Raw genomic sequence first — 27,019 nt, forward strand, 5'->3', positions numbered from 1 at the left:
TCCCCTTTGCAATGATGATTTTCTTACTACTATACTTGCACATACAGACCATCCATGGTAAGATCTTTTTTATTTACTTTACTTAAACACTAGCATACTTATATAAATATATGTTATATTTTTTATACAAATGTATATATATATATTTAGAATTTATCAAAGTGGTGTTTGCAAGTGTAAAGTTGTAAAGAGTTTGGCAGATTTAGTATGATTTCTGTGATATCAATTGACACCTTCAGAATGCAATTACTTTGTATATTGTGTTTCTTTAAAATAAAATTAAATGTATATTCAGTTTCGCCTTATAAAACATATTTTATTATATATCTGACAAAAATAAATCACCATCATGTTTTATGATATCTGATTCAAACTGTAGACCATTTTTAAGGGTGAGCAAAAAAAAGACACATCTGCAGCTGAATGCATGCACATTTTAAATGAGGGCTCAGCCCCACTTAACACAAAACAATGTCAGGTTCAGTTTGAAGAAACAGATACAGGACTTTTGATGTTGTGCTTTTTGTTTTGGATGGATTTTGGATTTCACATATATTTAAAAAAAAAACACATGAAGAGTTTGGTTCCAAAATGCTATATCCATCATTTTAATGAATTTTCATAAATATTTTTTTACATTTGAGGAAGTATTTTTTTAGTAGAACTGTAATCAGATATTGTTATTTGATTCATCTTCAATCAGTCAATACAACACAAGTGCAATTTGATTGATATTAGATTAACTTTTGAATCGAATTTGAATTCAAATTGACTTTTTAATGTTTTAAAAAATAGAGCATTTAGGGACCAAACTCTTCAAATACAGTAATACAAAATACAAAAAAATTATTTAGTTATGTAATGTTAATTTAGTTATGTATTAATATTTTTTTTGCATGATGCAGTGAGCTGCCTGCTACAGCAGCGCTCGGGGAGCAGTGAGGGGTTAGGTGCCTTGCTCAAGGGCACTTCAGCTGTTCCTACTGGGATCGAACCGGCAACCCTCCGGTTCCAAGCCCGAAGCCCTAACCAGTTACGGCCACAGCTGCCATAATATAAGAGGATACTCCAGTGTGCTAAATAATGTCAAAAACACTAAATGAAATGTGTTGTTTGTTTTTGTTTTCTATATGGTCATCTACAATATCCCACAATGATATTTTCCCAAGTGGTGTGTGATAGAAAAACATCCGCTGAAGCATCTAAAAAAAAGGTGGAAGCCAAATAATCCGAGGTCAGAGACATCCGTAAAACCAGAGATGTCAGCAATCATTATAATTTAAATATAGAACATAATTATATTTTAAGTTATTGCCTTTTACTGTAAATAGTGCAAATTAATTGTAGTTTATGGTCTGTCAGGTTTCTTGTATTTCATAAATATTTTAAAGCAGTGACAAACCCATGCATTTACTATTTCAAAGTACAACCCCGACAAGGTACAAATTGTAAATAAAAACGGTATGCAATGATGTGGAAGTTTCAAAAGTCCATATTTTATTCAGAATAGAACATAGATGACATCAAATGTTTAAACTGAGAAAATGTATAATTTAAAGAGAAACATTAGGTGTTTTTAAATTTCATGGCAACAACACATCTCAAAAAAAGTAGGCCTTGTTTACCACTGTGAGGCATCCCCTCGTCTCTCTACAACAGTCTGTAAACGTCTGGGGACCGAGGAGACTAGTTGCAAAAGGTTAGGTATAGGAATGTTGTCCCATTCTTGTCTAATGTAGGATTCTAGTTGCTCAACTGTCTTATCTCTTCTTTGTTGCATCTTCCATTTTATGATGCGCCAAATGTTTTCTATGGGTGAAAGATCTGGACTGCAGGCTGGCCAGTTCAGTGCCTGGACCCTTCTTCTACGCAGCAATAATGTTGTAATTGATACAGTATGTGGTTTGGCATTGTCATGTTGGAAAATGCAAGGTCTTCCCTGAAAGAGACGTCGTCTGGATGGGAGCATATGTTGCTCTAGAACTTGAATATACCTTTCAGCATTGATGGTGTCTTTTCTGATGTGTAAGCTGCCCATGCCACACGCACTAATGCAACCCTATACCATCAGAGATGCAGGTTTCTGAACTCTCCTCTTTGGTCTGAATGACACGGCGTCCCTGATTTCCTAAAAGAACTTCAAATTTTGATTTGTCTGACCACAGAACAGTTTTCCTAGAGAAGTTTGCCCAGAGAAGACGTCTGCGCTTCTGAATCATGTTTAGAAACAGCTTCTTCTTTGAGCTATAGAGTTTTAGCTGGCAACAGCGGATGGCACGGTCAATTGTGTTCACAGACAATGTTTTCTGGCAATATTCCTGAGCCCATTTTGTGATTTCCAATACAGAGGCATGGCTATATTTGATCCAGTTTCGTCTAAGGGCCCGAAGATCACGGACATCTAGTATTTTTTTCCGGCCTTGATTTTTCCAGATCCACTGAATCTTTGGATGCTATTATGCACTGTAGCTGATGATCTGTTCAAACTCTTTGCAATTTTACACTGTGGAACTCCTTTCTGACAGCCTAGAAATCTAGACGCGCCCCTAACGGCCGCAAATTACATTTGCTGCCATGGCTAGTCTAGCAACTCTCCGTTGGCTTGTGAGCTCCAGAAATCGAAAGGCCAATGAAATCGTGTATAGAGTCGTTAGTCGGGCTTAACATAATGATTGATGGCAGAGTTGCAACGGTTTGGCTTAAATTCCCTGCTACTTGAAAACAAATAAGATGGATGTTGCTGCTGGCGAACAGTGTGACACGAGTTAAGCTTTTATTAAGTAGGCAAACGTTTGAACTAGCCAACTAGCTCCGCTGGTGGGAAACGCATGGGACTCATAGCGCTGCCGCTGTCCTATTGCGTGAAGAGGGAATTTGAAAGACAACTGATTATCCCGCCCCTCGGACTGAGCACTGCGAACGGTGAGTGCCCAGACCCTACATTTTAATGTGGGTCTGGCTCGTCAGGCTACCTTTCTGATATTGCTCCACTATTTGTCGGCGCAGCATTAGGGGGATTGGTGATCCTCTGCCCATCTTTACTTACCGCTGCCACTCCAAGATGCTCTTTTTACACCCAATCATGTTGGCCTATTGCCAATTGACCCAATAAGTTGCAATTTGGTGCTCATTTGATCATTATCTAAAAGTATAAATGTTTTTGCTCAAATCAAATGGGCGGTCACATTTAGTGTTACATTCACGAAAAATATTAGATAAAAAATTAATATAACTAAATAAATACAAATTTAATGTAAATAAAACATGTTGTCTCTATTATGCCAACATTGCAGGCTGTGTTCAAAAACAAAATGCTACATTTTCATAAGTTTAAAATATCTAAAGTAACTAATCATTACACATTACGCAGCAAATTCAAAATTGATATCACAGAAGTATATATGAAAAAAAAGTTGAAAAAACGAAATCTCGAGTAAGTGCGGACGTTTAGGGACCGGGTTGGGGTTGAGCTTTTTGAAGCTGATGGCAGTTTTGTTGCTAAGGACTGTGGTTTAAGTTGCTTAGTTGGCTGGGAAACAAGCTGTTATCTAAATATCTGCCTTAGAGTGCTACACCCACAGGTTCTTCCCTCTAGCCCACAAATTATGCGCCACCGAAGAGTGTGTGAGGTATTCTGTGATATTCTGCGTCAGATGTGCAGATCATTTTCCACTGCAAGCATACAAAAGTCTAACAAATACTTCTCAGACTGAAATTTGCTGAACATTTGTTTGAATAATAAAGGGCAATACATTACCTTGTGATAGCATGAGTGAAATAATATGTAATAGAATCACCTGATATACATTCAAGTATTCATGGTGAATAACTTTACCATGTCTCGAGTCTCTCATGTATGCCATGATCGGGTCTCTTTTCATGCATGTAAAATACATACATAATATTAATAAATATGATATGTACAGTGTATAGAATAATTATTCCTTCATAGTAGCAGTAGGTAAACTATTATTATAAATGATTAGCATTCTGGTGCATTCAGAGACATTTTAAAATGTCGTACCACCACATAGTATCACACCTGTGCAACTTTGAAAACAAGCCCATCTTGTGCTTTGCAGGGCAGAACAAACTGATCCTCAGCGGTGGCTCCAACGCATGTGAAGGCCGAGTGGATGTCTACCATCAGGGCAAATGGGGCCATGTTGGACCCATCAACTGGCACATCGAAAACAGTAATGTTGTGTGCAGAAGCCTGAATTGTGGCACTGCCCTCGAAACTACGTTTGGGTTCAAGGATGACCACCATTTAACACAACAGGTTTGGGCAGATGATATTAAGTGTGAAGGGACTGAGAAACACCTCTGGGACTGCCCGTCTCCAACATGGGGTATTGTAAAGTCCAGCCACCTGCAGCATGTTTATATCAAATGCTCTGGTGAGTGTTTCACTATTTATGAGTCATTAATCTTCATTAATCTATGTATACATATTGTATAGTTTTATTATTAAGTGCTGTAATATTTAGACTAAAAAATATACTGGAACTGATGACACGAGTGTAATAATATAATATAATATAATATGAATATTTGGTAACACTTTATTTTAATGTGTCGCTGTTACAGTGTACTTACCTAATTAGGTACAGTGGTACAACCTGTGTAACAACATGTACTATCAGGTACTATCATTGTACTTGCATAATGTATTTGTGAGTACCTACATATAGTTGTTACATTGTAATACTGAGTGCTTTTACAAAACTTTGCCAATTTGCCTAAATTTTCATCAGAGGCAAAGAGCTGACCTGAGACCTGCTGGATGGGGTAAATCGGGTCATGATAGATTTGATATACAAAGCATGCTTAGCTCCAGTCAAGGCCTCATTGTCTTCAGTGTACATGTAACAGCTGTGCTGCTACAAACTTGTTACTCTTTGATACAATGGAATAAACTGGAACAGGTCTTGTCTTGGAACAGGTCTACTAATTCACATGTACTGTGTGGTGTAACAGCAGACACGTTTTAACACATCAATTACAGGATGTATATATGTAGATATAAGTACTTAACTGGTACACTTTATTTTAATGGGTTTATTCCACTGTATCAAAAGAGTAATAAATGTGTACCAACACAGTTGATACATGTACTACAGTATGTAGGGTAATGGCAGACATGTTCCAAGACACCAATGACACAACATACATGTAATATGTAATTGTAAGTACTTAACTGGTACACTTCATTTTAATGGGTTTATGCCACTGTATCAAAGAGCAATAAGTGTGTACCAACACAGTTAATATATGTACTACGTAGTGAATTAGTAGACCTGTTCCAAGACATCGAAGACATAACATACATGTCATATGTACATGTAAGTAATTAACTGGTACACTTAATAGGTTTATTCCACTGTATCAAAGAGTAACAAGGTTGTAGCAGCACAGCTGTTACATGTACTGAAGACAATGAGGCCTTGACTGGAGCTAAGAATGCTTTGTATATCAAATCTATCATGACCAGATTTACCCCATCCAGCAGGTCTCAGGTCAGCTCTTTGCCTCTGATGAAAATGTAGGCAAATTGGCAAAGTTTTGTAAAAGCACTCAGTATTACAGTGTAACAACTATATGTAGGTACTCACAAATACATTATGCAAGTACAATGATAGTACCTGATAGTACATGTTGTTACACAGGTTGTACCACTGTACCTAATTAGGTAGGTACACTGTAACAGCGACACATTAAAATAAAGTGTTACCGAATATTTTAAGATTTTTTTGTGATTAATCACGATTAATGTCTTCCTTATAATGAAGCTCAAAGCGAGCCAGGAGATTCTGAATGCCTCTGAATGACAGTTAATTAATCACAATGATCACACAAATCATGTTAATTTTGATTGCACTAAATATAATACATATGAAATATATAAATATGTACAAAAATATTCATATAATATTTTTAGGAATTGTATTATTAGGTATAGTCTTCTTGTGAAAAGAAATAAATTAATAAATCCAATTTGAAAAAAAACGGATTTTGACATTTAATTTACAACTACCATATCGAAGTTTTGGCAAGTTTATGCATGTGCACTGCTGTTTAATTCTCAATACAATTATATTAAAAATATATATTTTAATAATATTTTTCCACTTTGACACAATAGTCAAGTCAAGTCAACTTTATTTATATAGCACATTTCATACACAGAGGTCATTCAATGTGCGTTACATAAACAAAAATGCCTCACATTAAAGATTAGGCATGCATTACATTCTACTACCTGCATGCTGTACCATTTGTTCTCCCTTACTTAGTAGTCCTTGAGCCAGACCAATTGGTACCATTCAAGGGGAATAAGTGATGTCGTCATGTAATATAGTGATTTTTGACAAATTTGTATACCACCATAGAATTATTAAATATGCTGCGAACGGTGAGTGCCCAGACCCTACATTTTAATGTGGGTCTGGCTCGTCAGGCTACCTTTCTGATATTGCTCCACTATTTGTCGGCGCAGCATTAGGGGGATTGGTGATCCTCTGCCCATCTTTACTTACCGCTGCCACTCCAAGATGCTCTTTTTACACCCATTCATGTTGGCCTATTGCCAATTGACCCAATAAGTTGCAATTTGGTGCTCATTTGATCATTATCTAAAAGTATAAATGTTTTTGCTCAAATCAAATGGGCGGTCACATTTAGTGTTACATTCACGAAAAATATTAGATAAAAAATTAATATAACTAAATAAATACAAATTTAATGTAAATAAAACATGTTGTCTCTATTATGCCAACATTACAGGCTGTGTTCAAAAACAAAATGCTACATTTTCATAAGTTTAAAATATCTAAAGTAACTAATCATTACACATTACGCAGCAAATTCAAAATTGATATCACAGAAGTATATATGAAAAAAAGTTGAAAAAACGAAATCTCGAGTAAGTGCGGACGTTTAGGGACCGGGTTGGGGTTGAGCTTTTTGAAGCTGATGGCAGTTTTGTTGCTAAGGACTGTGGTTTAAGTTGCTTAGTTGGCTGGGAAACAAGCTGTTATCTAAATATCTGCCTTAGAGTGCTACACCCACAGGTTCTTCCCTCTAGCCCACAAATTATGCGCCACCGAAGAGTGTGTGAGGTATTCTGTGATATTCTGCGTCAGATGTGCAGATCATTTTCCACTGCAAGCATACAAAAGTCTGAATGACAGTTAATTAATCAATTAATCAATTAATCATCAATTGAATTAATTCAAAAGTCTGAATGACAGTTAATTAATCACAATGATCACACAAATCATGTTAATTTTGATTGCACTAAATATAATACATATGAAATATATAAATATGTACAAAAATATTCATATAATATTTTTAGGAATTGTATTATTAGGTATAGTCTTCTTGTGAAAAGAAATAAATTAATAAATCCAATTTGAAAAAAAAAAAACGGATTTTGACATTTCATTTACAACTACCATATCGAAGTTTTGGCAAGTTTATGCATGTGCACTGCTGTTTAATTCTCAATACAATTATATTAAAAATATATATTTTAATAATATTTTTCCACTTTGACACAATAGTCAAGTCAAGTCAACTTTATTTATATAGCACATTTCATACACAGAGGTCATTCAATGTGCGTTACATAAACAAAAATGCCTCACATTAAAGATTCGGCATGCATTACATTCTACTACCTGCATGCTGTACCATTTGTTCTCCCTTACTTAGTAGTCCTTGAGCCAGACCAATTGGTACCATTCAAGGGGAATAAGTGATGTCGTCATGTAATATAGTGATTTTTGACAAATTTGTATACCACCATAGAATTATTAAATATGATCATGCATTTTGGGTAGCTTTTTGTGTTTTATCAGCCTGTTTATGTCCATTGTATGAGGAATATTTTACAGGTGAATAGGCTAAACATTTTAACTAATAGACATCCCCTCAAAACTTCCACAGATGATTAAGTCAATATTTTGTTGTATTGCAACTTATCTAAAATATTATATGAAACACGCAATCATTTGCATGCATTTTAAGTACAGAAACCTTCACACTGTATAAAGCCAGGTTCAAAATTGTTATTTTTTTTATTTTTCATTTTGGACATATTAGAGTGAAATGTTATTACAGTGGGGTGTTTTGAATTTGTGTATTTTAAATAGATCAAAATACTGCCAACAGCCATTAAAAATATATATTATCACCATTTTCACAAAACCAGAAAATCTCCACTTCAAAATTTACAAACTTACAAACACTAAAGTTTCTAGTTAAATGTTGGAGGATCTATAGAGGATGCTGTTCATGTATGATTTGTAACCTATAATATGGAAAATAAATACAAGTTCTAGAAACATATATAACATGGGTTTTCAGCAAATGTATGAAGACATTCTCAAAAATACAGCATTTCAGGAATTACATTTCACTCTAAAATGTCACCAAAGTGAAAAACAAAAAGAGGAATTTTGAACCTGACTTTATCCATGCGGGACTTTATGCAGGCGGTGGAAGTGTAGTGGTTAAGGAGTTGTGCTAGCATGCAGTACTAGCCTGAAAGTTATGAGATCAGTTCCGGGCTTCCACTTAACCCGAAGTTGCTCTGGGGACAATGTAATCCCTTGTAATATACGGCAGTTGGTATATGTAAGTCATTTTGGCCAACAGTGTCTGCTAAATGAATACATGTAAATGTACCCAATGTTAAGGTTCCTGTACTTGAAATGTATGCATGCACTGTGCTAGCCTGGTCGTTACCATCCTATGTACTTCCGCCCTAAATTTGATTTAGGTCTCGCATGTAGTCTGGCCCGACCCACATTATACGGCTCGCGTGTAGCCGAGCCATTCAGCGAACAGTTGAGTGATGGCGCGGAACTTGCCTGCCGAGTTGCTTGTAGTCCAGCGAAGCTTGTAGTTCAACAGCATAGCAACAATGGCGACGGAGGAAGAGACGCTAGAAGCTATCCGCGAAGTTGTCTCAACTCTCGAGGGCATCACGCAATTAAAGCAGGAACAAGAGGCTTGTCTTGTCAATTTTATAAATGGCAAGGACGTCGTATAACTCTCCTTCCAACTGACTTTGGGAAAAGTTTGATTTATCAGATGGTGATAACTAAACCTAAATGCACAAGTGTACTACATGCATCACTACTTATCATGTTTTCAAATAAATGTTTGCTGCTCGTTATTCTCCCCCCTACTCTCAAATTACCTTTACAAAACCAATGTGGTAATGTTAGGCCTACTTAAGGAATGGAATGTTAGCTACTAGCTAGCCTTCCGAGCGGGGCTCAAGGCAACGCGGTGTGTCTTGACGTGAGCTAGCCGGTTACCGAGCGGGGCTCAAGGCAAGATTTATAGATTTATTAACGCACCCATGATGACCTCGGACACGTCAGTCGTGAATGGAGAGCGTAAAAAAGCGTAAAGTCCTTTTCCAGTTCATCAAAAAACGTGAATCGATTGTCAAACTCATGCCTGAGTCCGGAAAGCAAGTTTGCGTAGCCTACTTGTCCATACTCGATTAATAGGCTGAGATTTTAGACAGGGAAAGTGGGCTTCATTGCGCTTGGAGAGCTGCGTCTTCCATAATGCCAGTTTACTTTGAAAAGCACAAACACTATCATAATACTTTGTAACGAGTTTGATAACATTTCGATAGCGACTAGTACCGTCAGCACGCTGCTGCAGCTGAGGCGAGCAGCAGCAACAGACCAACTGACGGATTCCACCGAAAATTAAATACAAATAAAATAAAAATATATTCTCCCCTTATCACCCGCGGGCCAGATGTGACATACAGTCGGGCCGGGGCCGGCCCACGGGCCATAACCCTGGCATCACTGCTGTAAGCCATTGGTTCTCAAAGGAGATTTTATTTGGGTCGCCAGCATAGCCTAGTGACAATTAAAGTTGTGTAATAGGCCTAGCATAGGGCCTTTTAATAAATTAAAATGTGTATCATTCACAAAAATCCATGACATGGCCTCTCTTCTTGATAGCTGTTGAAAACTGCATGGAACTGACAGGGATTGTTTTGTTTAATAAAAAAAAAAAATACATTAATGCTGCTACCTTCTGCTTTTCCCAAATACAATGTAGCCTACAGGTGTACCTTTCATCAGTCCAGTTGCAATGGATGGACTGTGATGAACTGCCCTACTTGTGATTGTTAAGAGATTTTAAAGGTTTTATAACAATGCTACAAATGTTTTGGCAAGTGCTACAAATCTATTCACCTTTGCAGCGCCAGTAGGCTACTTTGTGTGCGGCCCGCAAACACACATTCCAAACAAGCATACACAAAAGTTTCAAGAGTGGGGCATGGAGTAGAAGATGGAGACAAAATCATTAATATTATTTATTTTCGCGGAATGGATGTACAGGACTGAGCGGCGGTCATATTTTGTACCGCTATGCGGTACATCTAGTTTTGCATATCTCACCATCCTTTATACTGTGCGTGGGAGCAAGATAACCATGTTTGTCACATTTCCAGTTGATTAGAACATTCTAATCATTGTTTTAACTGTAAATATAGGCATTTTCAACAAAGTGCCTAGTTTGTATAGCCATTCCCTGACTTACAAATGTCAACACACTTTCTTTTTATTTAAATGTACCAGTATTCTCTGGTCTTTCCCAAGTTGCATAATTTCTTCTGCTACATTTCGTACGTTTTTTCTTGGGGTGCCGATAATTGTGACCAACATTTTTCTGTTAGAAATATTTATTTCTTTATGAGATTTTCCTTTTACTCAAAGTGGAAAAAATTGACTGTTTATAGTCAATTTTATCAAAGGTGGCAATAACTCTGGAGGCTACTGTATTAATATTTTTAGCCTATTCATCTGTAATATATCCCTGCATAAGCATAATAGACATGAACAGGGTGACCTTGCCAAAAATCAGTATGAGACCTATTCTCCTCAGATGGTACCAACCAACCCCTCTGGCTCAAAGACTTTATCTATGTTTTCCCTTTTTGTCTTAGACAAACCTGAACCCAGCCTGGTACTGAAGGGAAGAACGGGATGTGCTGGATTTGTGCGACTCAATACAACAAAAGACAATCACGTTTATCTGTGCTCAGGTGATTGGGGTGAGTATAAATATTGATTTACTGCATAATGTTATTTCTGGACATTTCAACCTATGGCTTTAGAAACACAAATAAAACTCTAATCACTTGCAAAACTGAACATTTGTGGCAGTCCTGCTTTACATGAACACAGATAAACAATGAACAGGGTTTTTTAAAATCATATACTAAAGTCTTACAAGTCATGTTTAATGAAACTTTACACCCAAGGTGGCCCATCTGCACTATTAAGCACAATGTCATCCTCACACTTTTTGCAAAACACTACACACAGCGAATTACAAATACATTTCTTATCTTTAGACGCATACAGTACATTTAATGTTTCTTCTTTGCAATTCCAAAATACTGCATTTCATTTCATTTCATTTCATTTATTTATATAAAGGACAGTGCACATTGATCAACATTTCTGTAAATGTGCCAGTGTTAGCCAGCAGGCTAATTTTCAACTGTAGTCCATTGGCAAGATGTTATACTAGGCACATGGTGGCTAAAAAAAAGAACATATTAAATCACATTGCAATTGATATACAGCAATAAAACACAATGCCATAGGACTGGCTCCATTAAAACATTTAGAACATAAGACATGTAACCATACAGCCATACAGTACAACACTTAAGGGATCAATAAGGGATCAAAAGTAATCTATCCATCTATCTATCATACATACACCATGGGTTACAAGACAGCTAAACTATAGCTGGCAGACCAACATTAATGTATTATGAGAGGTGCTCACATTTTTGTATGCTCAAAAGCCAGTCCTTATGATGGTGTGTGAATGTATGGTGAGAGGTGGAGTTTCTAATGTCCACTGGCAATTGATTCCATAGTTTAGAGGCTCTCACAGAAAAACATAATTGGCCAAAGGAACTGGACCTAAGAGGGACTACACAGTCCCCTCTTAAGGCAGACCTTGTGGTTGTGCTAGATGACTTTTGCTGTATAAAAGTGCTGAGTGCAGGGGGAGCCTTCCTATTAATGATCTTTGAATTAGGCATGCATCACTGCGTTTTAAAATATTTTCCCAACTGAGTAGGTTATATTTGTTAAGAATGTTACAGTGGTGGTAAAATTTGTTTTTCTTGTCCAAGACTTTAAGTGCTTGTTTGTGAAGTGATAAAATAGGCCTTGATGTTGTGCTACATGGGTCCAGCTTGTCATACAATATGTTAGGTGAGGGATTATCATAGTATTCATGTATAGATTTGCTACAGGTGTTGTCAAACAGTTCCTTATATACCTAAAGTTCGCTAGGTTATATTTGGTTATTTGCACTACTTTTCTCACTTGATGTTTAAATGATTAAATTTAATGAGTAGAATCAAGAATAATGCCCAGATATTTAAACTGTGTAACATTTTTATTCTGAATGCTTAAGTTCCTCCAAAGAAAATAATCCATTAAAGGGTTGGTTCAGGATTTTGGACATAGGACCTCATTTCCAAGTAAGCAAGTGTGATATTTATCAGTGGAGACCGTTTTCAACACGTTTCATCCAGTCCTTCTAATTGCAGAGTTCGCAGGTGCTAGGCTAGCGCAAGTCAACGGTATGTGCTAGCCTGTCACTAAAGACAGTCTTACCCACTCCAAAGTACACCGGAGGCAAATAAATTATAACGCCAGACTATCGATGTAAATGTCTGTATTGACAGTGTTATTTCTAACGTTATTCTATCCTTGCATTTCAACAATCGCATTACATTTTGAGGGACTAGTTTCTTAGCAGCGGCGGAATTATACTTGCTCCGGTTAGTAGTACTGCGCCGAAAAGTAAACAGTAAAGCGCACTCCAATGGGGATACCTAGTAGTAGCCTTGGTAATATCAGTCCGCCGCTGAGTTGCAAAATGACTACTAACAACTTTAGGGACCAAAGTATAACTATTGCAACGCGATGCAAGGGTAGTTGTATTTCTTACACTATTCTATCAACACAGACATTTACATCGATTGTCTGGAATTTGCCTCAGGTGTACTTTGGAGTGGGTAAGACTGTCTTTAGTGGCAGGCTAGCACATACCGTTGACTTGCGCTAGCCTAGCACCTGCGAACTCTGCAATTAGAAGGACTGGATGAAACGTGCTGAAAACGGTCTCCACTGATAAATATCAGACTTGCTTACTTGGAAATGAGGTCCTATGTCCAAAATCCTGAACCACCCCTTTAATGGAGTTACAAGCAAAATCTTGTGGAAATACATAACCCTTTAAAGTGATTTCTATCTCTTTTCTTTCCTCATGTTTATGATCACAACTATGCACCTTTTTAAATAGGATGTTTATATTTATATTAATTTTCATAATTAATATTTTTGAAACCAATGTGTCTGACCTATCAAGTGCAACTACTGCTCCATTTGCATCTGTTCTACCACCTCCTCACAGATAATTTGTGTCCACCAGTGATGTGGCACATAATTGGCTTGTTGAAAGTAGGCAGAAGTGAGCACTTGAGAGATGCAATTTTAAAAGACACGGATGCTAACTGGCTGAAGCTAACCCTTACAATCGTGACTCCCCTGTATGTGACTGGGGGAAAAAATCAAAATGGAGACTGAATTATTTACTTATCAAAATGTACCATGTTTTTCATCTTATATAGAGAAACATCAAGACCACGCAGAACAGCTGTGTAAAACGCTGTCCTGTGGACGAGCCACACAGAGTCCAGTGTCCCATGGATTCAAAGAAACTGGCAAAATTCAACCCTACACTTGCCTTAGGAATGATCTCTCTCTCTGGCAGTGTGTGGACTGGACTTCTGCCCGTTGTGTTACACCTGCTAGTGTAACCTGCTCAAGTGAGTCCGTCATGCTTGCTTCACTTCACTTCCCTTTAACACAGTCAGTTTCCATGGAGTATTGCACATCACCTCTGTGGTAGAGATGACTCAGCATACTAACGGTAGGCCTACATGTCAGAGCAAAGAATGTATTAGAATATATAGGCCCTGTGAATGATGGTGGTGGTGGTGGTGGTGGTGGTGGGGGGGGGGGGGCTGTATTCATCTTTAGAGGATTTTAGAGAATACTGTATTATATGACTTTATATAAGAGTATTCTGGTGGTGTGAGTAGCATTATGATGCTGTATGCATCTCAAAGCACTCATTTCCATACTTGAAATCAACAACTATTGTTTTTTTTTTGTTTTTTTACTTTTTTTACTTTTACTTAAGGACTACAATGGAGAATTACAGGGAATTAGGCAATTACTGCAATGCCACTCTACGAGTTACTGCAATACCATGTACCATGCCACAATTCCTCAATTCCTTCCAATCTTTCCACAGAGCATTTGTTCTTCCGTCTAAAGGGAAATGCAAAAGTCAATCTGTGCTCAGGTAGCCTGGAAGTATATAAGGATACTACCTGGCAGACTGTGAGCTCGAAGGACTATCGCAACATCTCGCAACATTGGAGCCCCAATGACATATGTAACCAGGTGAATTGTCGAGACAGCTTGACAGAACCAAATGAAACATCCTCAAATGTCTATCTCAACTGCTCAGGTACGAATGGAAAATGTGCAGTTGAGTTGAGCAATGTACTCAGGTGTTGTCTTGAACTACCAGTTGTCTGTGCCATTGTGAGGAAGTACATTTGACCACCCAAGGCAACTCACTTTCTGATTCATGTTAATTTCTTAGCATCATATATCAGCTATGGAATGAAATGGCCATTACAGTTTCTTTTCCCTCACTTTCCCTCAGAGCAAGTCAGCATATCATTGAAAGATGCAGGACAGCAAAGCCATTGTTATGGGGTTGTCTACTTGAAAAAGACGAAAAGTGAAGAGGCAGTGTGTGTCAACAGTGAAATGATTGGTCGTTTGGTGTGTCGGGAGCTGGGCTGTGGTGATTTCATGTTTACCAGCAACAAAGGCATTTTCCAGCCAGCACAATGGACGGGCATGTCCTGCGAAAACCATGCAGAGTCCCTGTGGCACTGCCAGAGTGACAACTGTAATAAAAAAAACACAGCCATTATTTGCTCAGGTACCAACACCCTGCTGATCTCTCCCTCAATACAGTGGACACATTTTCACATGTCACTTTGGTGCATTTCAAGGAATAATCATTACATTTGCACCACAGTTAGTGCATTTCTCAAAATAATTCAGACAAACGGCATCACACGGTGGTTTACCAGCGAAAACTCATCACAACTTGTTCAAAGTGATTATTTTATGCCCAAAAAGCAAAAGTTAATCATAGTTAAGCATAGTCATAGCCATCAGAATGACAAATTCCAAAGTCATTCCTATGAATGAGATTGGAATACTGTTTTACAATATTGCAGTACTTTCTAGTAAAGAACATTTTAGAAATGTAAACATAAGAAACACCGTAGAGGTGGTTGATCTTTGATTGATTTAACATTCCCCTTTGTGAAATCAAGATTCACCCGAAAACAATTCATGAATCCAGGAAATATTAATCAAGTGTAATAAAAATGGCAATATTATACTTGACAGATTACATATGACAGCTGCTTCAATACATTTACATGTAATGGCCAAGCAATGAAATAATGCCTAGATGTTTTTGGGGTAGGACGATTAAACAGAGAACCAGTATAATGCATTTTGACCAACATGACATGAGCAATTGATAATGTAAAAAACAGAAAACTATTGTACACAATCAATTGCATGAATGTGCATTTCCTATTTATTCATGTACATATTTACACACACACACACACATGCACACATAGATAGATACTGTAGATAGATAGATAGACAGATAGATACACCAATTAATTTGTCTTTTCGTTCCTGCAATGTAACAGAAAGCATTGATGTGCGCCTCAGTAATGGTCTGGATAAGTGTTCTGGAAGAGTGGAGATCTACTACAAGGGCGCATGGAAGAGAGTGCGCGCAAATGACTGGAAACGTGTGCACTCTGACATAGTTTGCTCCCATTTACAATGTGGGAAGGGCTACAGGGAGGGGCATGATCTTTTTGTTGATGGGGACGCACTGGACACACTGGAACTGTCACTGAAGGCCCAATGTCAGTCCGACGACCCCATTCATAAATGTCTGGAGGAAAATGGCAGGTCTAATTCTCAAGATAATTTCATAAAGGTTGTCTGCCAAGGTAATGAACTATCCCAATCACACCAACTCACTGTAGGACTCCACTAGTTTGGGCTGAGCCCATAGAAAACATAGAATTTCTTGTAAATTGGGTTTTGTTACCATGAACACCATTCATAGATTCAATGCATTTAAAGACGGACTCCAGCAGTTTGTTACACTCCTATTCTCTGTTCCTCTAAAGTAAATATTTATAAGTTATTTTCATGTAAAAAAATCTGCTTGTGGCCTTGATAGCTCAGGTGGTGACTGATTGAAACATAGATCCAAAGCAGAAATCCTCAGCCATGACATTCACTGCTGAATTCACTCATGATATGTCTTGTGAAAAGTAGCAGATGTCATATGAACACGTTAACAAGGTTAAAAACTTAATTTTCACCAGAGGTGGTCTTTAAAACATAAAATGTGTTTATTGTTACGTATATGATTTTCCTCAGAACATCAAATGAAAATTAACTATTTGTACTAGATTGTCAATGGATTATGAAATGTGGGGTTGTTGAGTGTGAGGGATTATGACTGTTAACCTTGAATCCCTTTCACAGATAGCCAGATGTTCTTTGTGGAAAAGAAATCCTCTTGCTCAGGAATGGTTGGAGTGGAGCAGGCAGGGAAGAGTTACTCCCTCTCCGGACAGCCAGGCGTTTGGAATGACAGCGCCGCGGAACACGTCTGTCAGAAGATGCAGTGTGGCCACATGGCCAACTACAGCACATCCGTTAACCACACGGCCAGTGACTGGATGCAGCTTGACTGCCCAGTGTCCAGTGACAATTGCACGCTTCGACGAGCCAGCTCAATCACCACTGAGGCTGCTGAAGTGACATGCACTGGTAATCCAATATCATGTTCCCATTGCATGAATTATAATTCAATAGTATTCTCTTTCACTCATGATAAACATATAGCCCTGCCTTATTTAGAGAGGGTGTGGGAAAGGTCTCTGTGTGAGTTTTTTTCCCCCTGTGCTTTATTCATGTTAGATGAGGTGACCCTGAAATTAACAAACGACAACAAGGATTTGGAGAAGAGCAAGCGTCGGTGCTGGGGTGAGGTCAACGTGTGCCACGGAGATGCTTGCCATGGGGTCTGCGGGGATGTGTGGAGCGAAAAGCACTCCGAGATGCTGTGCCAGGACCTGGGCTGTGGAAGACCTGTCACCAACCTCGAACACAAGTCCCCGAATACCCTCAAAGCGACCGTCAGCAGTGTGCACTGCCCGTCCAAAGTGTCCGACTTGAGCCGCTGCAGATTTGTAATGAACGCGACCTGTAAGGTGTCTACTATCTATGTTGTCTGCTCAGGTACACTCACTAATTCATCCACAAGCTAGATGTGTTGCCATTGAATATCACTATCTATTTCTCCATCTACCTCACTGCAAATCTGAAATAAATAACCATAAAATCAAGTGATTATATTCTTATTTTTCTATCATTTGCTTATAACAAGACATTTTGCTCTTGATTTAAGTTTTTTGACTTTGTTATAAGCAGGGGGGTGGTTGTAAAATAAGAGGTGGGTAAACTATGAATTCTGTGATCACGGTAAGGTGGACTGCACCAGGTGGAATCAGATGTTTTAAAAAGGCATTCAGAACATGTTTGATGATGGTGGAGGTTACTCTCCTATGTTTAAACAATATCACTGATATTAAATGGTTCCTAGATTGTTGATGAGTGTACATATTGTGAATGTCAATAATACAGTGTGATATCTGAATGTTAAAAGTTGCAATTGGTGAATAAACTCTTCTGAGAGGTGGATATCTCTAATAAGATGTGGATAAACTCTATTTCTGAAATTTCAGAGATGGATAAACTTGCATTTGGCCTCCACAGCCCTGGTTATAAGTAAAACATATTGTTTTATTGGCAAATCTTGCCAGATAATTTAGCTTATTTTAAAGGAATTATCCGGAGTAAAATGCACTTTAGATCAATTTAGGGATGATTGGGAGTACATACGTTGAGTTGATCAAAATCATGTCATGATGTGTTTTGAGAAAGTTCGATTTTACGTTTTTAGTCAAAACTCGTTAGCCTGCAAGTGACCAGGGCATGTCATTTCGCCGCTACAAAATGCTATTTTTATACCTCTTCTACAGTTCCAACCAACATTACACTTACGTGGTAGTGAGTAGAGGGTCCCTCTACTCCAAACCGAAGTATCCCGAGGTCTTTATCTGGTCGGATAGAGAGTCCAGAATGAATTTCATCAAGCCAGTACCTTTCCGGAAATGTTGCTGCTGCAGCTGGCATCTTTAGGGGAAAGTCCGTAGGAGTTGATTGCATCACGTCGTTGCATGACATCACGTCACGTGACATTTCAAAATTCCAACCTGTTAGTAAGCTAGGGTTTGCTGTTGCATACAACTTCATTTCAATTTCGAAAGAAATATTGGACTATGTTTTTTTTTTTTTTTTTTAAACGGCAACGAAATTGTGAATTTCCAGAGCGTGTTACTCCACACTCTGCAATTCGGTTTGGCTTAGAGGGATTTTTTGGAGTGCTCTCTATCTCTCTCTCTATCTGTCTGTCTGTCTGTCTGTCTATCTACTGTCTGTCTGTCTATCTATCTATGTGTATGTTTTTTATTCAGTTATTTATTTTGTCCCGTCCATTTATTTCGTTTGCTTTTAGGTAGCCTCAAGTCCAAGCTGAGTGATCCTCGGGATAAGTGCGGAGGCAAAATGGAGGCCTTTCTAGCAGGGTCCTGGCAGCCTGTATGTGGTGATGTTAATGTTATGAAAACAATCTGCACAGAAACGGGCTGTGGAGGAGTAATAACTCCTACAGCAGCAGACAGAATGACCAACTCGAAGGCCAAAGTGATCAAATGTGACCAGGCTTTCCAGTCCCTAGTGAACTGCACAGTAACGAAAGAACCCTGTGACAAACAGCGCATCCCCAGAGTCAGATGCTCAGGTAAGTTTGGGTGGTATTCACCACAACGGTAATCAAAATGTTATGACACAAAAAGCATACCGTAATGTACAGTCTATTACCCAAGGTTTATATATATTGATATTCTTTTCTTTTGCATTTCTTTTCTTAGTTATTATTTCTGATGAAAACATGTTTAATTCTGATTCATTGGGCTATTGGGCACTGTGGAGCAAATACTGAAAGAGCCGTAACCTTTTTACCTATATAAACCTTTTACCTGCATAAATACAGGTATAAAAAATACAGCTGATAAAAAAAAACATAATTAAAAAGCTACTCTTGCACCACAATGCATATCCACACAGCTATAAAAGACAAAGCAAAGGGGAAATCATGACTTAACTGAGCACCATGACAGGACATGGCTAAGTCGATCTTGCAGGCCATGCCTTATACATGTCCTGTAGATCCAGAGGCGTGAGCCCGGAAGGCACTCACTCACCCCCTTACCTCTCCACTGGCTGTTCACAGGCTGGAGTCGTCCGGTGGTGGTGGGGAAGAGTGCGTGCAGCGGTGGCGTGTTCGTCAAGACGGAAGCCCCCGAGCGCCTCCATGCCATGAGCTCAACCGGCTGGGGCGACAGGGAATCAAGAGCACTGTGCAAGAGTCTGGACTGCGGGGACCTGGTGACAAACAGCAGCGGGCCCACCGTCAGTTTCGAGAACTGGTGGAACAAAACCTACAACTGCAACGATGGAGACCAGAGCATTTGGAACTGCGAGGAAAAACACCTACCAGTTGAAAAGCAACAGTTGAACATCAGTTGCCAGGGTAGGGGAAGCTATGAACATTTGACATTTGACAACAAGTACATTTCCTATGTAAAACTTTCAAAACATGTTTTCTTCCACTTCACCCCTTCCATATTCAGAACATCGGTTCATAAATCTGACTGATTTATGTTATGGAGAGGTGATCATCAGTGGTAAAAGTCGTGAGAGGGTCTGCAAAACCGGGTGGACCGAGTTCATGTCCAGAATTTTATGTCAACACCTGGAATGTGGCAACCCTGTAGACACTGATTATGCAGCTTCTCCATTGACTGGTGAGGCGCATCATTTCAGTTGCACTGGTGCTGAAATAAACCCCCTGCAGTGTAAATCAGAAAAAGGCCAATGTGATAGTGGACCAGCTTCTGTGGTCTGTTCAAGTAGGTACACACACACACACACACACATACACACACACACAGACACACACACACACACAAAGACTGCAATAAGCATCAATTCAGCATAAACACAAGTGGTTATCCATGAACAGCTCCTCAACAATCTAGACAAGATTCAAAATGTTGGTTGTTTGCACCTATTATAGTTTTCCTCAGTCGCTTTGGTGCATTTCTTAACGTTTGCACGGCAGTGCATTTTTCAAAACAATTTCTGCAAATTAAAACCAGACATGCACTTTGTGAAAAGAGTCTGGAGGCTCACGACTGGGATATGTTTCCAATACTACTGTAGCATTGTGACGGGCATACAGTAGACTTTGTGTTAACTTTGAAATCATTGGTCCAGTCCAACATATCACATTGACCAGACATTCCTAACGTTACTTCCTACTTTGCCTAAGCTTTACAAACTAACAATTAACAGTATCAGCAGTCAGGAAACAATGTATGTAGGCCTACCTTTGCTGTAAATTAGTGGTTCTCAAAATGTGGGGTGGAATAGAGACATGACAGGTGTGGCACAACAGCCACAAGTAAATTTGTCCTTTTTGCGCTTTATTAATGTTGTACATTCAAAACATAATTGCCACAGTTATAAACAGGCCTACATATAAATTAAAACAACACCAGCTCCAGCAGACCGAGACAAGAAATGTAACGTGGAACCAAAATGCGAAAATGGTATTTCAACCATTTTGCTGGGGTAATTGGGTGAGGTGGGGCTTGAAAATTCCCAACCTCCAAAGTGGGGAATGATGGAAAAAGTTTAAGAACCACTGCTGTAAATAAATGTTCTTCCGACTGCATCTTTTGAAGTTTACAGGTGTTCCTACTACCGTTTACCATAGCCGCTTTCGATTTCAAAACTAGAGTATCATCTCCTCTCGTTGCTAATTGGCCCTAGTCGTCTGCGGACCGATGGAAACGTTAGCGAATTATGGAGTTCCAGACTAATATCTCCCTAAAAGGAGATCTAGGAGAGTGTGGCCAGGCTAGCAATTTTCACCACACAGCAGATTATCTGCATGTAACATGCTCAAAATGCTTATCAATATGCCATCACAATGAAAGTTTCTGTGACACTGCTATGAACAAGATAACTGCTGAGAACCAGTACAATGCACTTTGACCAACATGAGATGAGCGATTTATAGTGTAAAAGTTGTACACAATCAATTGCACAGACGCAGTTGCTCTTTGTTCAAAATAAAGAATATTTGGTTTTCTGCTGTGCATAAGAGATGATGAAGAGGTTGGACAAGAAGTTTGGGGAATTTGGATTCAGATCTGAGTAAAATGCAACAAAGCGACTGAGAAAAACAGTAAATATTCTTAAAGTTATTTGTGTGTTGCAGTTCTTCCTTTGGCTTCAGTAATCTGAAGGAGCCCATTTAACATATGATATACAACCCCAACACAGAAAGATTTGTGACGTTGTGTAAAATGCAAATAAAAAAAGAATGTGACAATATGCAGGTCTTGTGAACCCATCGCTGCAAAAAGGACATAGACAACATGTTCAAATGTTGAAAATGTCAAATTTGACTATTTCATGGAAAATATATGTTCATTTTGAAATACCAGCAACACGTTTCAAAAAAGTTGCGACAGGGGCAACAAAATGATGGAAAAGTTGTGTAATGATAAAAGACAACAATAGGAGGAATATTTCACAACTAATTAGGGTAATCGCCACCATGGTTGAGTATAAAAAAGAGCATCACTTAGTCTCTTATGTGAAGATTGCTAAGTAAAGAACTTTTTTTGAAACATGTTGCTGGCATCAAATTCAAAATAAACATATTTTCATATATCAGTTTGTGCCTGCCGTGAAGAGGAGATGATGCTGTATATCCTGTCACTGAGCCACATCCGCATAATATGTGATAAGAGTACCATATCACTATGTCCCCATCAGAGAGCTTGAACTTTAATCTGACGGACCAGTGCGGAGGGGAGATCCAAGTGCTCTACGGTGGTGAATTGAAGCCTGCATGCCTCAAGAAAGGAAATACGCCCAGTCTTCTATGCAACCAGGTCAAAGGATGCGGGAACGTCAACAGCAGCAAGAAAAGCTTGCCCAGACGTGGCCAGAGAAAAGATCATCTTCCATTCTCGTGTGATTTGGACAAAGACCTAGAGTACTGTATGAGACTCTCCTCTTGTGAGAAGGATGACTTAACTGAGTTATACTGTGATGGTAAGATGTTTCTTAAGTGATCTCTGATAAGAAGCATGTTACTCATCCATGTTTAGTTAGAAACAGTTCAGGATTTGGTGTCACTTCAAAATTAGATGTGTTGCTGCAATGTTACATTCTTATGCTGCATTCTTAATAAACACTGCTGTATGCTGATGTATTAATACTACATCTACATCATACATATTTATGAACTGATTAAGTATATTCACCATGAATTTACCTTAGAACACACGGTTTTGCCTGTGACTTTTGTAACTTATAAAAACTTTTCATTTGCAGTTCTTACTGTACTGTAAACTAAACTGTACAAATGGATTTGTGCTTGTGATTCTTAAAGGTTTCAAAGAGATAACCCCTCCTCCTGAACTCCCCATCAATTTCATTGTGGGAGTTTCTGTTGGACTGCCACTGCTGGTGATAGCGATCGCACTGGTACTGTGGCAAAGAAGACATATTCTGTATAGGCTGCGTGGTGAGTGCAAGACCACATAGAGATTTAATTCTTTAAAATGTATCTGTTATGTTTTAGATTCACACGTCAATTGCTCTTACAGCTGCAGTATGGAGAGTCTCACAAGGTCTGCATGGTTGCTGTGATACTTGTCTTCTTGACACTAAACATGAATGCAAGAGCAATAGTTTGGAATGTGTTATGTTGAGTGTGAGTCTGTGAGAAGCCACTAGAGGGCACTCTCTTTGAATATTCAAAGGCTGCATTTGTGAAAATATGATGAAAAGACATGAAAGACAATGAAAGGAGAGTAAAAGAAGTGAATGAGTCTGTGATGTGTGAAGGGAGACCTGTAAGATTAAAACTGTGTACAAAGTAATGCTAGGCATGCACACCAGTCGGCTGTGAATGCTGTTCTCCCTCTACAGTAAAACATGCAGCATTCCCTGACTCAGGTGACCCAACCTTTCTGTTCACAGGGAGACGGGCCTTTTCCCAGACCAGATCAACTCTTGCAAGTGATAACTTTGAGGATATAGAGCTCAATGTGAAAGAAGAGAGAGATATTGGACTGAAGAGTCAAGGTGGGCATTATCACGACACAAAGTAGCAATGTATGGTCACACTTTAAAATTACACTATAAAAAATTAAAGGTCTTCTTATGCGTTCCGGATTCAAAATGGCCAAAAATACCCCAAATGAACATTCTAATTAAATCTCTTTTTTAAAAAAAGATTTTTAGTCTATAGTTTATTAGTTTATTTATTTACTAGTTTATTTATACTGTACTACTATCCTGGATGAGAGAGGTTCAAACTCATGTTACACTGACTAAAGAATTTGACTGTTTTATCTGCCAGCAAATGGACAGGGGAAAGGTCTGGATAGCCAAGCCTCCTCCGAGTATGATGACGTTGATGAGGAAGCAGACGCTGGATTTAACAGTGCAGATGAAGCCCCCCCTCTTCCAGACAGACCAGGTGAAGAAGGCAGACCAGATATTCATATAAATCACATAGAATAGGTCTGGAGATACCAATTAAACTAAAAACAACTGCAAACTGAATAAGCTTCCTAGAATGAGTAGACTGAATACTGTCATCATGAATATTAAAATGAAGGAACGAGTATAACTGAATAAAAAAAAATAGTTTGTTCCAGATATGCCCCCTCTGGGCCGACAGTGTTCCATCAGCCTCTTGCTATCTGGGAAGTGACTGAAGAGTATGTGGCATAATATGTGATTCAGGTTAGCTATTTATGAGGGTTATTACATAGGGAGAAAAGCTGCTCTTGAGAAACTGATGCAGTTTGTTTAAAGGAGAACTCTGGCACATTTCCACCAAGTTCCTGTTCTTAGAGGTCTTTGAGTGCTGTCCTTAGGAAAATAAATGAACAAAAAAAAACATCAACATTGAGGTAGCTGTCTTGCTAGTGGCAAGAATGGCTATAGGCATCTAAAATACCATATGGGGGCAGGATGTCAAGAGGCTCAATATGTCATTACAAGTGCTGTGCAACAGGGACAGGAGCCCTCCAGAGATACCACTATTTCTGTTTGACTCAATAATTGTAAAAAAACTCTACAATTCGACTGACAAGCAGTCACATGCTTCAGTTTTCTTCGGTCACTTCCTGGCCGAGTTTTGGGGTCTTCTGAGATCTCCTCTGAGGACTCATCTGTTTACCTTGTATCTAACTAATTCATTCTAGTTAGAGTTCTGGTTTCTATATGTTTATGGTTATTATTATTTTGTTAAATCTATTTAAAGGGATGGTTCAGGATTTTGGACATAGGACCTCATTTCCAAGTTAGCAAGTGTGATATTTATCAGTGGAGACCGTTTTCAACACGTTTCATCCAGTCCTTCTAGTTGCAGAGTTCGCAGATGCTAGGCTAGCGCAAGTCATCAGTCTATTAATACAATCTATTACTATTATATATTTGCATATATATTTTTATTGAGGTTAGGCTATATGACTGTTTAACTTTTAATGTTAATGTAATGTATTGATGTCATTGTAAGGACAAATGTGTCTGCTAAATAACATAAACTCGTAAAGGCACACGTATGCGGCTTTGCCTTGGTTCTGTTTCCCATGAGTCTTGAGCGACCTCTGTCCCTCTCAGCCCTTGGTGGAGAACTGGACGATGGTGATGATTATACAGATGGCTACGACGACGTGGACCAACTACCACTGGAAGAGGAAGAAGACCCAGAGGAGCCGGGCGTGCCGCCCCAGCCTGAGGAGAGCTCGGTGCCTGTGCCGTTGGATGAGGAGGACTACGTCCAGCCAGATGACGACAAGTGAGGAAAGCGGAGTGGAGTGGAGGTGACCTTTTACTGTCTCAGAAAATGTAAACATTGTGGGTGAGATTGAGCTCATGGCAGGTTAAATGTTGTGTGTCTGCACCCCCTGCCCCCATGTTCATCTACTCTAAAACAACAAAATAGTCTTTCTCCTTTCTCCTAAAAATACAAATTGGTACACACAAACACAATAGCATTGCTTATTTTTTTATTTGTTTTCCTCCCAAATGAATCAGAAAGAGCTTGATGCATGTAAAAGTTAGAATATATATACAACCCCAAAACAGAAAAAGTTAGGACGTTGTGTAAAATGTAAATAAAAACAGAATGTGATAATATACAAGTCTCGTAAACCCATATTTAGCAGCAAAAATGACATAGACAACATATCAAATGTTGAAAATGAAAATTTGGACTATTTCCTGGAAAATATATGTTAATTTTGAATTTGGTGCCAGCAACATGTTTCAAAAAAAGTTGGGATGGGAGCATGTTTACCACTGTGCTGCTTCACCTCTTCATTTAACAAAATTCGGTAAATATTTATGAACTGAGGAGACCATTTGCTAGAGTTTTGAGAATGAAATGTTGTCCCATTACTCCCCGATATAGGATTTCAGTTGCTCAACAGTAAGGGGTATTCTTAGTCATGTTTTTCATTCCATTATGCACCTAATTAGACAAATCTGGACTGCAGACAGTCCATCTTAGCACCTAGACTCTTCCTCTATGGAGAAATACTATTTAAATATGTGCAGAATTCATTTTGCCATTGTTTTCCTGAATTATTCAAGGTAGTCCCTGGAAAAGACATTGCCTGGATGGCAGTATATGTTGCTCAAAACCTGTATACATCATTCAGAATTGATTGTGGTTTGCCAAATGTGCAAGATGCCCATGCTGTAGGCACTAATGCTCCTCCACACCATTATAGATGTTGGGTTTGGAACTGAGCACTAAAACAAGTTGGATAGGTTGGATACTTGGATAGGCCCTCTCCTCTTTAGCCCAGATGAGTCCATGATTTCCAAAAAGAATGGCAAACTTTGACTGGTCTAACCACAGGACCTTTTGCATGTTACCTCAGTCCATATTAAACAAGCTCAGGCCCAGATAAGAGGGTGGTATTTTCTGTATCATGTCTCAATACAATTTTAGCTGTTACAATTTTGGCTGCAGTTTTTGAATTGAGTATCAAACTGTGCACATAGACAATAGTTATCAGAGGTTTTCCTAAGCTCATACAATGACAGGTCTGGAAACAGGTCTGGTGTTAATGCAGTGCCATCTGAGGTCCAAAAGACCACGGCCATCCAATGTGTTTTTCAGCTCTATCCCTTGTTTGCAAAGATTTCTCTGGATTCTCTGAATGTTTTAATAATATTATGTCCTATAGATGATTAACTCCCCAAACACATCACAATTTCATGTTAAGAAGTAATAAAATGACATTGTTTCATCATTTGTGCACACAAGTTTACGCAGAGTGATGAATACCCCTACATCTTTACTTCTAAGAGACCCTGCCTCTCTGGGATGCTCTTTTTCATACCCAATTGTGTTGCAGTTACCCTAATTAGTTGTGAAACATTCTTCCTTTTGTTTTATTTATCATTATACAACTTTTCCAGTATTTTGTTACCCCGTCCCAACTTTTTTTGAAACATGTTGCTGGTATCAAATTTGTCATTTTCAACATTTGATATGTTGCTTCTGT

At 38.6% G+C, this 27,019-nt stretch overlaps 1 protein-coding gene across 1 annotated transcript; it reads left to right on the top strand.

Moving 5' to 3' along the window:
• LOC121714008 (scavenger receptor cysteine-rich type 1 protein M160) lies at window positions 1-25,628 on the top strand. The gene is made up of 17 exons (XM_042099127.1): window positions 1-57; window positions 4,083-4,400; window positions 10,994-11,101; window positions 13,712-13,909; window positions 14,401-14,619; window positions 14,821-15,105; window positions 15,902-16,213; window positions 16,761-17,048; window positions 17,199-17,519; window positions 18,859-19,143; window positions 19,636-19,935; window positions 20,036-20,314; window positions 22,254-22,535; window positions 22,876-23,010; window positions 23,469-23,573; window positions 23,851-23,970; window positions 25,122-25,628. The coding sequence occupies exons 1-17, from the start codon at window positions 12-14 to the stop codon at window positions 25,301-25,303; spliced, it is 3,783 nt and encodes a 1,260-aa protein (XP_041955061.1). The 5' UTR covers window positions 1-11; the 3' UTR covers window positions 25,304-25,628.
• Window positions 25,629-27,019: the final 1,391 nt, after the last annotated feature.

This window comes from Alosa sapidissima, chromosome 7 (genome assembly GCF_018492685.1).
Source record: "Alosa sapidissima isolate fAloSap1 chromosome 7, fAloSap1.pri, whole genome shotgun sequence".
Classification (NCBI taxonomy): Eukaryota; Metazoa; Chordata; class Actinopteri; order Clupeiformes; family Clupeidae; genus Alosa; species Alosa sapidissima.